Source organism: Biomphalaria glabrata, chromosome 18 (assembly GCF_947242115.1).
Source record: "Biomphalaria glabrata chromosome 18, xgBioGlab47.1, whole genome shotgun sequence".
Taxonomy (NCBI): domain Eukaryota; kingdom Metazoa; phylum Mollusca; class Gastropoda; family Planorbidae; genus Biomphalaria; species Biomphalaria glabrata.
The window spans coordinates 11,327,885-11,343,082 of NC_074728.1; the positions used below are offsets into that span (position 1 = coordinate 11,327,885).

The 15,198-nt window shown below is 33.8% G+C and overlaps 2 protein-coding genes across 2 annotated transcripts in view; both read right to left on the reverse strand.

Annotated features, from left to right (window-relative positions):
- Positions 1 to 10,889, reverse strand: part of LOC106051225 (disintegrin and metalloproteinase domain-containing protein 10-like) — a 37,591-nt gene extending 26,702 nt beyond the window's left edge. The window contains exons 1-4 of the mRNA XM_056016912.1: positions 10,681 to 10,889; positions 8,170 to 8,305; positions 3,247 to 3,368; positions 165 to 336 (exon numbers count right to left, since the gene is read on the reverse strand). Coding sequence (XP_055872887.1) covers positions 165 to 336; positions 3,247 to 3,368; positions 8,170 to 8,305; positions 10,681 to 10,762 — 512 coding nt within the window. The 5' untranslated portion in view covers positions 10,763 to 10,889. The remainder of the gene's footprint in view (positions 1 to 164; positions 337 to 3,246; positions 3,369 to 8,169; positions 8,306 to 10,680) is intronic.
- A 1,470-nt stretch (positions 10,890 to 12,359) lies between these two features.
- Positions 12,360 to 14,376, reverse strand: LOC129924021 (zinc finger MYM-type protein 1-like). Its single transcript, XM_056017619.1, has 2 exons — positions 13,288 to 14,376; positions 12,360 to 13,175 (listed from the first exon to the last, which is right to left on the reverse strand). Exons 1-2 carry the CDS (start codon positions 14,374 to 14,376, stop codon positions 12,360 to 12,362), a joined length of 1,905 nt encoding a protein of 634 aa, XP_055873594.1.
- Between the last annotated feature and the right edge of the window lie 822 nt (positions 14,377 to 15,198).

A 15,198-nucleotide genomic window follows, 5' to 3' on the forward strand; every position in this document is an offset into this window, starting at 1 on the left:
AAGCTGACACATAACTAGTCCATTACCCTTAAAAAATGAAATGAAACATTGTCACAGAAGCAGAGCTCAACATAATATATAATAATCAGCTGTGTAGGTTGTAATTAGTTTTTCAGAAAATTTTTAAAGTTATATCTTAAGGTGTAAAGTACATGAGAACCCACCTAAAAGGATCTTTATCAAGATGAGTCTCTGGATAAATGATGGAATGAAATGAAGGGTTTTCAAAATACTGCTCAGCAGACTCGATGTGATAAATGGTGTCACCTGGTATGGAGACAGAGCCTCGAGCTGTTCCATTGATGATTGCAATGTGAGCGTAACTATTAGGTACTCCTGTGAAGAAAACAATTTTGGTAATAATTCCTTAACTCTTTCTCTCCACAATTATTTTCCTTGTTCCAACTGATATTATTCAATAACTGACTTTTTAAGCATCGACGATAATATAGTTGATTGGGCTGCAGAATGGAGTAAAATCAACGATAGTATCGTCTATTAGGAGAGAAAGAGTTAATACTATGTAACACCGGTTGTTATTCGGAATTTCTGCATTTATAACAATTAGTTTAGTTACAACTAAAAAGTTTTAATTGTTCGATACATAATTGTAACAAAAATTACAAATATTTCAATCAATATACAATTATTCAGTCATGTTGACATTAACTATACAGGTCTATCTTTACTAGACTGAGCTAACTAAAGTCAGTCTGTACTAGGGGTGCACCGGATAGTACTTTTTTATATCCGGCCGGGGCCGGATATGACCGGATAGTAAAATTTGATATTCGGCCGGGGCCGGAGCCGGATACCTAAGTGTCTTGTTAATAGCTTGTGTTGCTGAACATTTTACAAAACTGTTAAATAACATACCTATATTGGTTGGTTTTATTTTTTTTTCCTTTTATATACCTTATTGTTTTAAACTCTGTTACTGATTGATTTATTCAAACTTAACAGTATTTCTAAAAATCTGTATAGCACGAAAGTGTCTGTGTGTAGGTACAATGCCACCAACTGTAAAGGATGTGTGTAGGAAGGTCAATGTAAATAATGTTAGTATATATTTAACTAGTTACTAATGTAAATCTCTCATAAGTAAAGTGCAATCTGCCTTGTATAGTGTTCATGAATTTCAGACCAACAACCTGGTCAGATATACCTAGTGAGGTTACACATGTAGTCCTAGTGTGGTGTGTATAGTTGTTTGTGTTAACTATCAAGCATTGTTTTTTCCTTGAGCATATGCACGCAATAGAGTTGGGTGTCAGTCAAAAAAGATAACACATTGGCATGGTCAGTCAAGCATATAGATAAATTATACCCGTTCTCTAGTTAGAGGTTAAGGGTTGTTGTTTGTTTTTTTTACGCTCCAGCATATTGTTTCTTTGTTTGCTAGATCTAACTGCTGTACTATTATTCAAGTTATTTTATGCAATTTTAAATTTTACTGTAAGGTTTTCCGTTATTTATTAAGTCAAAAGAATTCAACAATGAAATTAGCTTTCTTTCTAATGATTTTAATACAAGGCAAAAAAATACACACATGCAAACATGCACAGCTTAGTTTTATTTTATTGTGCAAAGAATGTATGTAAGAATCATTAAATGCAAAGAACGTATGTTAGAAACATCTTTCTTAAGTATTACTTATTAATTATTTTATTCGTGGTTTCCGTAACTGTTACAAAAGGGAACGATAATAAGCCTATGGATGTCAGGTGTTTAAAAGTCATCCTAGCCTGGTACACAGTGGCTAAGTACGCATCTTAAGTAAAAAAAAAATAGTAATAACAAGGAGTTAATTGATTGTCACAAATTATTAAGAATATTGTTATCAAATCAAGACACTTAACTGTAGGAGTAATATTCAACTTAACACGTTAGAAAAATTATTTAACCGTAATATTTATTGATAGTGTAATATCCTTTGTTAGCACGTTGTGTTTTTTCATTCTGGCTTAAAAATGGTCAATGTCTATCAATAAAAAGGGTGTCAAGGATCAAAGAAATAAAATAAAGAGTACGGGATGTTTAGCTCTCCATTTAAAGATAGCCCTGGTCGTGTCTTCTACAAAATAATTAGTTACTGGCTTACTGGGCTATGAAATCTCACTGTTTGTGTTCTGTGTAACTATAGGTCACTCGTTTAGGTACGTGTGATCTTTAGTCCAGCTTACTAATTGAGATTTATGTTCAAGTAACTCGGCACACTTGAAAAGGTGTGGCCTCTAGCCCAACCACGTGATTAAGATTTTTCTCCAAATAAGCAACCTTTTGTCCGGATACCCGTGTAGATGTTTGGCTTGAAGTCCAGTCCACCCCCCCTCCCAATTAAGATTAACTACTAAGTAAACAAACATAGTTCCCTCATGTGACCTCTAGAGAGTGCTTACATCCATCGTATCTGACTTGGGGTCACCTGTCAATCAATGAACTCAATGTGATGAACTAAACAAATAAAAGGGGGAGGGAGTTCATCTGGAAATATACCTAGTTACCTTAGAGGTGTGGCTCTTGTAGTCCAGCCCCACTAATAAAGATTAACTATTAAGTAAACAAACTCAGTTCCCTCGAAAGGTGTGACCTCTAGAGAGTGTCATTACGCTGACAAATACGTCCATCGTATTTAACTTGTGGTCACCTGCCTATAAAAAAAACTCAATGTGATGGACTAAACAAATAAAAGGGGTGGGAGTTGTTCATCTCTACCTCTGGAGATATACCCGCACAGCTAGACAGACGCCTGGTCAGCATGACGTAGTCAAGGAATGTAGCATTTTAACATGTTAACTAACCTACTCAAAGGTCAAGACAAATTGAAAAAAAGTGCCAGCCATTGCTGCTCTGTATGTAAAGCGCATTTATGATCTTAAGTTTCATTTCTATTTATATTAAGTTATTAACACGCCTTGTCTTTATAATAAACGATGTTTGGTGCATATTCATAATGACTCTATTTTTAAGCACATTATTTTGTTTTAATATAAACATTAATACATTCTACAACAGACATTAATGGAACGAGGTCCACTTTATGCATATTAAATAAGTGTACTTTTTACTATCCGGTTTACTATCCGGTAGTGATATCCGACCGGAGCCGAATAGCACCGGATAGTAAAAAATGCCGGATATTCGACAGAAGCCGGAGCTGGAGCGACTATCCGGTGCACCCCTAGTCTTTACACACAATATTTGTCTGCAGTTCAACAGTCACTCTTTCTGTTACAGGGAGTGTACCTTTAACCACACCACTGTATATAAATGATGTATCCACTGGCACTTTCACCCCATTTGGTTCTAGGATGTGGTGGTCAGAGGTGAAGATTTCTGTATCTCGTTTCAGTTGAAGTGAAAATTTTCTGAAATTTAAACAAATGTAAAAGCCTTAAAATTATATTAAAAAAACTTCAGAATTTTTGGTAGTTATTGTATTATCGCTGAAAAGAAATTATCTGTTTGTTTTTTTTATTTTGTACTATATATTTTATGACCCTTAATTTGTATATCACTCATCTAGCGCAATAGAGAAAAATTTAGGATAAATTTAGCCTAAAACTATAGATATATTGCTTTTAACTTGAAAGGGTACATACCATATATGCTTATTAATTAAGGATTTGTAATTAGTATTTGTTCAAAACACCCAGACAGTACCTCATGTGACCCTCTTGTTCATGTCTAGTCAGAATCACAGTTATAGCAAACGTGGAGCAAGTTGTCAAAATGTTTTGAAATCACAAATTTTAAGGTTCAATTTATTAAATAATTTCATGAATAGACAATACTTTGTGCATTCATGTGTAAAAGTAAAAAATTATCTTTGTGAAAATCAGATCTTAGAATTAGATCAATGTCTAAATACTTTGGAGTACAAATGTACAATGAAAATGTTAAAAATAAATAAAGCATCTGTTCATGTGACCTAGATCAACTATATGTAGTTGTATGTTGTCAAAATTTATATTCAAGTAAATCTGAAATAAAGAATTACAATTAAAGCAAATGTGTAGTTTTTGTAATATGTTTTTAAAAACACATTGGAAAGGGAATTTTATTATACAAGTTAATTTATTAATGGTCAATATGTTCATCAATAATTCAAATTTAATATTTTTGTTGTTGAAATTTCATGCTCATTTGATTTGTATGACTACACTGCGCATACACTTGATATTACTAATGCGGTGAGGCTACTTTACATATCTTAAGTTTACTGTTAGTATCCATGGAACATTTATGCAAAGTTTTATCCAGATTGGTCAAACGTTTCTTTTTAATCTTTATTTTTTTTTTTTTTCAGAACATACATAAATACTCCTTACTATTAGATTTATTTTTTACTAGACAGATATTACCAGAGGCTGGCTGGTCTTAATTTTTGTATCATTGATCTAGTGCACTTAAAAAAAAATAATGCTATAAGTAAAGCGAATGCGAGAATGTAAAATGTCAATAAAAATGAATTTTTAGGTTCATTTTATGTAGCTCTAGATCTAGATTGTAAGGGATATTTATGCAATAGTCTTCAATAACTTACACTTTGCTAGTATGTTCAATCAAAAGCCTCAAAATTCTTTGGGCTTTGTTAAATCGGCATTGCATGACGTTTACATGCTCACATAAACAGTGAAATGCAATGTGGATGTCTACAAATAGCAATTCTTAAAGTATTAAAATTAAAGTTGCTGAAAACCCTTTTTTTTGGGTTTTAAACTATATTGATTTAGATCTACAATGTAAGAAAGATTTAATTTAAGGTATTGTAGTCGACAATTCAACACTTCAGGGTAGAATTGCACATTTAAAAATACAACTGTAATGCTGACCTAAATCTAATTGTAATTTGAGAGGTCACAACCTATGACCAGGGCAGGTCTTAGGCCACTGCAACCTATGCGGCCGTAGTGGGCCCCACTTTCATAGGCCCCGCGCGAATTCTAGGTGTATTTTATTAAAATAAACCATTTATAAACTTATTAAAGGGTTTCTGGAATTCTCCTGAAATTGTAAAAAATACAAAAAAGTCATTAAAATCTGAAATTATTAAAATCTTCTGAAAACTGATGTAAATCTCCTTAAAAAAAAAGATAAGATTGTCATTTCTGGGTGTCATTCACTATGGAAAAAGGCCAATCCTACTAGCAATTTTAAAAACAAAAGGCATTGTCAGCCTTCATTTAATAAAAATGTAATAATAAGACAAATTTTAACCAAAACAAGAAGTTCAAATACTTAATTTACTTTAATAGTCACTGGCATATAAATAAAGATCTAAATCTATCTCGACCTCTTAAAAAAGAAAAAAGCGATATTATGCTAGTTGAAAGTATATCTAAAAGGCAGATCTGAATGTAAGTGTTTATCAGCTTTTGTTGAAAAACTATTAACTACTGTAGATGGCTCGTAAAGTTAAGTTGAAAGTGATTTAATACTTAGTTAGGTATGAATAAAATGCAAAGACGAATTTATTTTCTAATACAAAATCTTAATTTTCACTTATTATCCTTATCACAACCTAGAATAGGCCATGCGCAATCCGTTTCGCATAGGGCCCCGTGCAATCCGTAGGACCGGCCCTGCCTATGACCTAAATTGTCATACACTTGTAGACCTACAGTAGTCGCTGAACATTGTTTATAACGTATATATTTTTAAAAAGCTATTCTGAGCAATTAAAAATAAAGTTTACAAATGAAGCACTTTTGTTGTTTTAAACTTGATAGATCTAGAGTCAAAGGAATATTCAAGCTACTAATGTTCATGACTAAAGACTAGAGAGTAAAATCTCAGGCTTAAATGGCTACATCTAAAAAATTAAGTTTTTTAATCTGACCTAGATCTAGTTTCTCTAGTACTGGGGTTGATAATGCGCATTTTAAAAATTTTAAAATATAAAGTCATTATTAAAGCGAACGCAAAGCGAAGTGAATTGTATTAAATGAATTAGTTATTAATGATAAATACGTTCAATTATGGTCTTTCATATTTTCATTTGTTTGTGACCCTTTATGCTCATTTGATTTGTATCACTGCACTATGTATGCAGGTGATAATATGAATAGAGCAATTAATATGACTATTCGACCTAAATCCAATACAATCTATTGTATTCATAGAGTTGGGCAACTTTTTTTTAGGGTCTTCAGTTTGTGGTAGGACAACTTTACATATCGTCATCATTTTCCAAGGAACATTTATGCAAAATTTTATCAAGATTGGCCAAACAATTTTGATTTTTTATTGGGACATACATACCAACACATCATGCTTTATATATTGGATATAAAACTAAAAGACTGCCATGTGCATGAAGAGCCTATAAATTTGCTTGGAGCATTAGTCTACACAAGTTGAGCCCTGCTGTGCTTGTTTGTGTTTGTTACTAGGGAACTTTCTTATGTATAACATCACTTCATTGATCAGTGGTTTGAACACTTTCATTGTCTCTCGCCAAGATGTTTAGTTTTAACTTTAAAGATGTTATCCCTATTTTTTACTCTCAAATTCATTTATTTGCTAGGGGACCATGTCAGCCAAAGGAGCAGCATAATGTGTAATGTTAGAGCCAGTGCCATTATTATCCAAGTGTGACAGCTCTGAGAGGATCATTTGATGTATAAATGGTGTATAGCAATGATGTTCAAGCTGTGATCCGCAGACCCCCAGGATCAGAAAGATAACCGTTAGAGTTCTGCAGAAAGATGAATTGTATACAATTTAATGAAAATCTTCACTAAAAGCCTGTTTATCCGATCTGATAATTTGAATAATAATCAACTGACCCCACACTACTGTTTAATATGTCTGTTACAAACTATTCTATGACTATAGTTGACCCATCTTGGCAAAGCAACAATGATTGTAAACTGTCCTGTGATAGAATTTTATTTTGCACATGATTTACAAATTTACTTATTTTAGAAATCAATCAATCCTGTTCTTTCAATTTATCTGATTTTCAAGCCATTCAAAGAAGTAGGCCAAATTTCTTTTAAAAAGTTTCCAACAGACGACCCTGAGACTCCACGCACACCAACATCAGTCTGGTTATTATGTATGTAAATCAGCAGAAAATTATTAGCAATGCGACAACAGTGAATGAAAAAAATCTTAAGCATTCATAAATTATTGTATTGTGAATAGCAAAAAAAGCGCACACAATTGCAGAGAGTTTGGATTATGCCTGTGGCTTTAGAAATATGCAATTTTGGGCAGACAAATCAGACTGCAAAATATTGTAATGCTTGTAAAGGGGTCCATGAACTGAAAAAGTTTGATAATCTCTGATGTAGAGAATTGTAGTCAGGTGACTACAATGCGCAGAGCTTATATTTTATTTTTTTGCAAATACACTAAGTGAAATATGCCTGTAAAGTATAGCAATAATTATAAATAATAGGTATTTGATTACATATCACATGCATGTTTTCAACACTTACTCTTGGTCTAATTATCTACAGGTAGCTTCACTAGTCCTTTATGATTCCATGTTGTCCTAGTGACCAAGTGAAAGTCACATGTCAGGTGACCCCAAGAAACCAAACATATGTTTAATACTTGGCAATAACAAAATACTAGTTTGAATTTATATCAGGAAAAACCAAGGTGATTTTGTCATAATTGATTACATTTTTAAAAATCTTTCTTGTATGGTGTTTGTTATTAATTTATATTTTTATCATTTTTTTTTTTAAATAGCTACAATCAAAATGACAAAATCCAGGCTACCAGATCAAAAGTCTCGAATTTAGAGTCCTGAGTCCTTTAGGATATGACGCTTTTCCAGAAACTACCCACTTCTAAAACTTATCAGATATCTGCTAAGAAAAAATATGGCAGTTGGCCACATAACACCCAGAAAATCAATGACCACAGAAACAGATGAGTTCTTCTTTACCTGATTGACATAACTTTCAGTAAGAATGAAATAGATAATTAAAATATTACATGAAATCCAATGTAATGTTAAACCCTTTTGGGGGTTACAAAGTATTGCACTAAGCAGTCACCTAAATTTATCTCTGCAAATTAAAAGGAACTTTAGTAAATGAGCTAGTCACGCCAGAATCTCATTAACTTTTTGGTCCTAGAAACAGGTGCGTCCATTTAAACATGTGATTTAGGCCTAAAGATTTTCAATGTATATATAACTGAACTAACCTATTGTACGCCCGGAAGTCTAAGTGTAGAGTTGAATCTGTTGATCTCCGTGCTCTCTCGTGCTTTTTATGCAGCTTGTGTGTATCAAAAGTCAAAGTTTGATAATCATGAATATACTCATCTAATCTCTCACATTCTGGGGAAATTATTCATGAATTTAGCACTTAATGTAAATCTCTAAAGTCACATAAGAATTATTTATATTAAATGCAATGAACACAATGATAGATGTAAATGGCCATAAATCATCAACCTTATGCATTTAAGTAATGTGTTAATCTAGATGTACATGTTTAGGACAAGGGTTGAGTGGGGTCAGCTTTAAATTTTAATTATTATGACTATAGTATGACTAAGTAACTATCATAGAGGTTGACTAGCATCTAGTCAACTATTTGTTTAAATCAGTTGTCTGAATCTGCTATAAATAAATTAACAGTAGATCAGACAAAACAGACTACTCTACTGTAGTAGATCTATAGCTATGTATTTCTAGATTTAGATCTAGATTTAAATCACTAGTGACTAGCCAAGAGTTGATAGTCCCTTCTAGAAAATCTTTATTTACTCATACTTTACAGCCAAAAGCATAACAAATATTTTAAAACAAAAACGTAATACAATGTATGCAAAAACTATAAATATTTTTGAAAGACCATTTAATAGGCAGCTCACAACACAATGGTACTAATGTTTTATATCCTTTAGCCTGCACAGTTATTTACAAACACAAAGTGAAACAATGGTAGAAAAAGATCGATAGGCAGCTAAAAAAAAATACAATGGAAGCAATAACAATGTTGACCTATAGCCAACAATTATTGATCAACCGGATGTGCTAAAGACCTTAGTCTATGAGATTGTCAAAATCAGAGGAGGACACACCAAGCATGCCAAAGGTTTTGGTGTCAAGCCAGTTATGTCACAAGCAATGAGCTTGCTAGAAGAGTCAATTCGCTCAGAGAATGTCATATTTTTGAAGCTGTTGTGACATATGACCTTAGTCAGTTACAAGCGAGAATAAAAATGTGGAGCCTAGGAAAGAAGACAATGGCCCGTGTCCATAGGCTGATGTAAAAAGAAAATGATTTTAAGAATGATATTTGAAAATAAAAACGTTTGTCTGACAACTTTCCAGACCACGTTACAACTGTTACAGAGGGTGAAAATAAAGCAACAACTTTTACACATGAACATACTCAACCTACCACTCTTTCACTTCAGATATAATTTTAACTATGAAAAGTGATAGATTACAACATAAATCTATTTTTATCAACACAAGGATGAGAAATTTATAATACTCTTAATTTTTTTATAGATCAGACAACTACAGAGCTATGCCAATTAAACCGCTACAAATGGCTGTAACTTAGCTTAGTTTCTCTATATACTTATTATTGTTATAATTATAATATAAATCATATCTATAATCTAAAGACAAGTATACTAAAACAGAATCTTAGTAATCTATATTCTATATCTAGACTCAACATTTTATCTCTAATTATGTATTTTATGAAAATGATATCAATCTATATAATAAATTAGAACAAGATCTATTTAAGAATTATATTATATATATAATATATATATATACTATAACATAAATATAGATTTGATAGATCTAGATAGATAGGTTTAGATCTAGATCTAAAAATCTAGATCAAGAAAGTTAAAGTTGAAGTGATATATAAATATATAATATATAATCTAGACTCTAGAGAGTCTAGGCGGCTAGCAATATATGGAGTCTACTCTAGAATCTAGATATACTAGCATAACTATATATCTACTATTAGTAGATCTAATAATTAATCTTTAGATATAAATCTAGATTCAACTAGACTACTACTAGATCAACAATCTAGATCTAGACACTAGATAGAATCAGTATTAGTAGTATTACTATTAATTATTAGATCTTCTTATTATATAATACAGACGTTACTTCAAAAAAGAAGATGATTACGTCCTAAGCGTCATGCATTCAGTCATGCATATTAACCAATGACTTTTATATTCTGCCAAGTCACTGGTTTTCCTGGCTAGCTCAGGCAACCTAGAATTTATTATTTATAATATTATCAGATAGAGTACATAGAGTTAGAGCTATCACGTATCAGCTATCTCTTTTCTAGAGTTAGAGTCACTAGTCCTAGTCAAGATACTAAGATAGTAGTCTAAAGAGAAGAGTACTCGTAACTCTAGAGACTAGGTTTAAGTACTTTAAATTAGTTGAATTAAAAATTAAGTGTAAGAAATCTAGACTCTAGACAGTCAAGACTTGACAAGACAGTCAATTGAGTCATTAGTCAAGAGTACTGAGCATATCAAGTTCTAAGTTTAGAATCTAATCTAAATTCTATCTATATAAATCTACCTAATAGTAAATCTGTAGGCTAATAGTAAATCTAAGTCTATGTCAGTAACTTGAGTAAGTCAAGTGAGTAAGTTAAGTAATTAACTTGAGTTGAGTAGTTGAAAGTTGAGCTCTTAAATTTTATGTACCTGCTTGGTGAGTTAAAAATAACTGAACTGCAATTATTGCTGTTAGAATACATTTTACATGAAAAGGGCTGCCTAATAACATATTTATCCTTTCATATAAGCATGTCAGTAGTTATTTTCTGTTTAACAAACAATTAGATTTAGATTTAGATCGTAGATCTATTTGTTTATGATAATGAACAGTGCTCTGTTTTCTTTTGTCGAGATGATTTCCGGGTGAGTTAAAATTAAAAAAGGCTTTTCCCATTTCTAAATAGATATTAAAATTTTGTTTCACTTTTTAACTTCAAGGCATTCGAAATTTTACTGACACATGTAGATCTATATCTAAAAATATATAGATTCCATATCTAAATTTTATTTTTCACTATTGATTATTTTAATGTTAAGCCTGTAAGGTTGAAGGAAGAAACAACGACGCTTATTATTATTATGCTTATTATTATAATAATATTATTATTTTGTATAAATGAACTAATTTTCATTCTCTGGCACCCTGACAGGGAGACACGACAAATTGTTCAGTGACATTTCGTCCACCGACAAATTTTCAACACAAGATAGAAATAAGGCAGAACCCCAAACATCTGAAATAAGAAATATGCTGGACAGCTACCGCCCAGCTGTACACGCAAACTTATGGGGAAAAAATTGAGGATAACAGACTCACTATCTGGCTTAGAAAAGTCAGATCAACAGAGGACCTTTATTACACAAGACATGGCCGGCCTTAGGCCACTGCAACCAATGCGGCCGCAGTGGGCCCTGCACTTTCATAGACTCCGCGCTAATTCTATAGGTGTAAATTATTAAATTAAACCATTATAACTTATAACGGGGTTCCCGAGGCCTCATAATTTACCAGAAGCTCCTGGAAATCTAAAATTATTAAAATCTCCCGCAAACCCATAAAAGTCTCATGAAAAATAGGCACTCGTAACTGTAGGGCCTATATATTAGGCCAGTGGTGTCCAAAATACGGCCCGCGGGCCACATCCGGCCCGCGACATGGTTCTATCCGGCCCGCCGAAACGTCAGCACAAAGTGTAGAAAATCCATTTTTCATTAAAAAGGTTGAAAATGTATCTTTACCTACGTTAGGGCCCTCACTATTAACCTTTAAAAATTGTGGGACTATGAATGTAGAATCTAGCAGGAACATTATAATAAGCCAACATATTTAATTTGTAAAAGTGTGACTTTAAAAAACAATAACATATAAACGGCATTGTGAAACAATTATGACGGCATTGTTGCAGTGGCGTACCGAGGGTGCCAGGCGCCCGGGGCGGCATAGTCTGTTGGCGCCCCCCCCCCTATTAGTATGCGTAATCTATATTTGCATTAAAACAATCACCAATCAATAAATTAATTTTTTTTATTGTAAACAAAGTTAATGAACAATCTGAAGCAACATTAGCCATTTCTTATAGAACTACTTTTCGTGATCTTGCACTAGCAAAGTTGTCAATGACATCATCAAAATTAATTGTTTCGACCAGCTCCTTTTCTATGCTTAGCAATGCCAAGTCTGACAGACGCTCCTGTCCCATTGAAGCTCTCAAATAAGTTAAAATAATTTTTAGTTTACTAAAAGAACGCTCACAGCTAGCAACTGACACAGAGATTGTCAGCATAATTTGCAAAGCAATTCGCAAGTTTGGAAATATGTCATTGCCTTATGAAATAATAAATGAAAGTAATTCTAATGGGCTGCTTGGGGTAGCATCTGGTCGGGTTTTCAGCAACATACTGCAGTCACTGATTTCTACGAATAGTTCAGTTCCATCGATATCAGTTTTATAAAAGTCAGCCAGCGTAGCACAGTGCTGCTGAATATCATTAGAGGTATCATTAGCAAACAATTTGCTGATGTTGAATAGAAATCCAAACTTTTCATCTAACGTCTCCAGACGACCAAATCGTGTTGTCATCTCCTGGATTAGTCTATCAATAACTGATTTCATAATGCGAGTTATTTCTTCAACCGCAGCGAGTCCTGCATCACCAGCATTTTCACCAGGCATCTGTTTTCGACGTTTAATTCTTTCTTCTATCCTAATTCCCAATTTTTCACACAGAACTTTAGCTGCATTGACTGCAGTGATGCAAACATCTTCTCGAATGCTACTTAGCCGTTGCTGCAGTCCTTCTAAATCCAGTGCTGCGTCATGGAAATTCATTGATGGATCTTGCAGTCGTTTTTGAATCCGGTCAATTTTTGACAAAACTGCATGCCAGAAATCAAGTAGAGTGATGAAATTGAAATTCATCACATTTTGAAGCAAACTGTATGCATCATTCTGAGTCTCACTAGTTTGAGTACCATCTTCATACAGGTTTTCTAACAGCTGTAAAAATCCATCAAACTGTTCGTGGATTGCATTCACCGCATCTTGTCTTGCACTCCAGCGTGTTGGACATTCTCTCTTCAATGTAATTCCAATGTAATTCCAAGCAATTCTTTCATTTTCTCCCATCGAACAGTTGAAGCACTGAAAAAAAAACGTAAATTTTCTCAACTGTACCAAAAAATGTAACAACAACTGGATCCTGTTTTGTAGCATGTAATCCAGCTAAATTCAAGCTATGGTTGTTACAATTAACAAACGATGCTTGAGGATTTCGAATGGCAATTCTTTGTTGGAGTCCGGACAGTTCTCCTGCCATTACAGCTGCGTTATCATAACACTGAGATCGACAGTCAGCTATAGGAAGGTTGTCCGCTTGCAACTGTTCAACAATAACATTTTCTAGTGTTGCTGCATCTTTTGCATGAAGCTGAATAAAACCAAGAAAAGATTCTTTGATGGTCACTTTTTTGGTTTTGAAATTAACATCAACAAACCTAATAACTTCTGATAACTGTTCCCGGTGTGCTAGATCAGGTGTTGAATCTAGCATTAGTCCATAATATTTGTTTCGTCGAATATCACAGAGTATCTGCTTTCTGACAGTAGATGCAAGAAGACTGATAAATTCATTTTGAATTCTTGGTGACAAATATGAAACTGAACCCGGAACATTTTTAGAATGCTGTAGATGACTTGATAATAATGGATCAAACTGAGCAATTAGCTTCATTGTGGCCAGGAAATTTCCTATATTGTAACATTCGGTATCATCTTCAGCAAGACTTTCACAGTGACCACGTAAAGCCAAATTTTGGCTAGCTAGAAATTTTATGCAAGCCAGAATTCGTTTCAGCACTTCACGCCATTTTTGCTTTTCATGTTGAATTTGTTTCTCAACTTCCATATCAATCAACATACCTTGTGAAATCCGATGTTCCAATTCCTTCCATTTAGTAAAAGATATTCGATGACTTGGACTGTTTTCGTGATCCCTCAGTCTCTCTGTGTGTCGCCAATTACAAAATCCAGAAGATAACTCAAATGACGATCTAGAGTTACTGCTTGTTGAAGTGAATAATACACAACAGAAACAGTACACTGACTTTTTAGAAGGGGAATAAAGCAACCAAGATCTGTTGACTTCCTTTCCATTGGGAAGACTACGTTTAAACCATGTTAAAGTCATTGAACGGCCTGCACTTACTGCAAAATTAGCATCCTTTTTCTGAAATACTTCTGGCCCACGAGAAATCAACTCCATACGAAGATTGTCTGCTACGTTTGATAAGCCCGTAATGGAATCAAAATCAATGTAACCAAAATCATGTGAATCAAGGAGCATACGCTGTTTACTATCACTAGTGGCTTCAGCAGTTTGAGTAGATGAATTTGGCGCCCCCTACTCTCCGGCGCCCGGGGCGGATGCCCCCCTCGCCCCCCCCCCTCGGTACGCCACTGCATTGTTGGTTTGAACCGCGCCTGTTAAACTACGCCTAGACATTGCAAGATTTATGAGGATATTTACCAAAAAGAGACATAAAAATAAGTAGGTGGTTAGGCTAGCTACAATGTCGCTCATGTTTAAAGTAGAGAAAGGAAGTCACTTTTCGACGCGTAAAAAAAAAAGGATAAACTTCCAATGTCTCACTTAATTAGTGCAAGTTTTAATCAAATAGTTTCGGGTCGATTTCATTTCGTTTTTGTATCTTTTCGGTCATGTGGCCCGCGACACGAGCGTTGAAAATTTAAATGGCCCGCAGGTCGAATTAGGTTGGGCATCACTGTATTAGGCTATATATACCATGGCATCTGGTAAAAGAAGCTTTTCGCGCCTCAAACTAATCAAGAATTACTTGGGGTCAACAATTTACTAAGATAGAATGAACAATTTGTTGTTATTTCTTGCTATTGAGAGTGATCAATGCAGGAAACAGAACTTTAATGATAGCCTAGGCCTATAGCCTACAGTATGACTTCGCTACATGCAAGGCTCATAAAATTTGATCATGATTTTGTACTAAGTAAAGAATGAATAAAAAATAAAGACGAATTCGTTTTCTAGTACAAAATCTTATTTTCACTAATCATCCTTATCCATATCCATACTGCCCCCTCCCCCCCCCCCCAGCCCCAAACCTACAGCCACAGAATGTAGCGGTAGCCT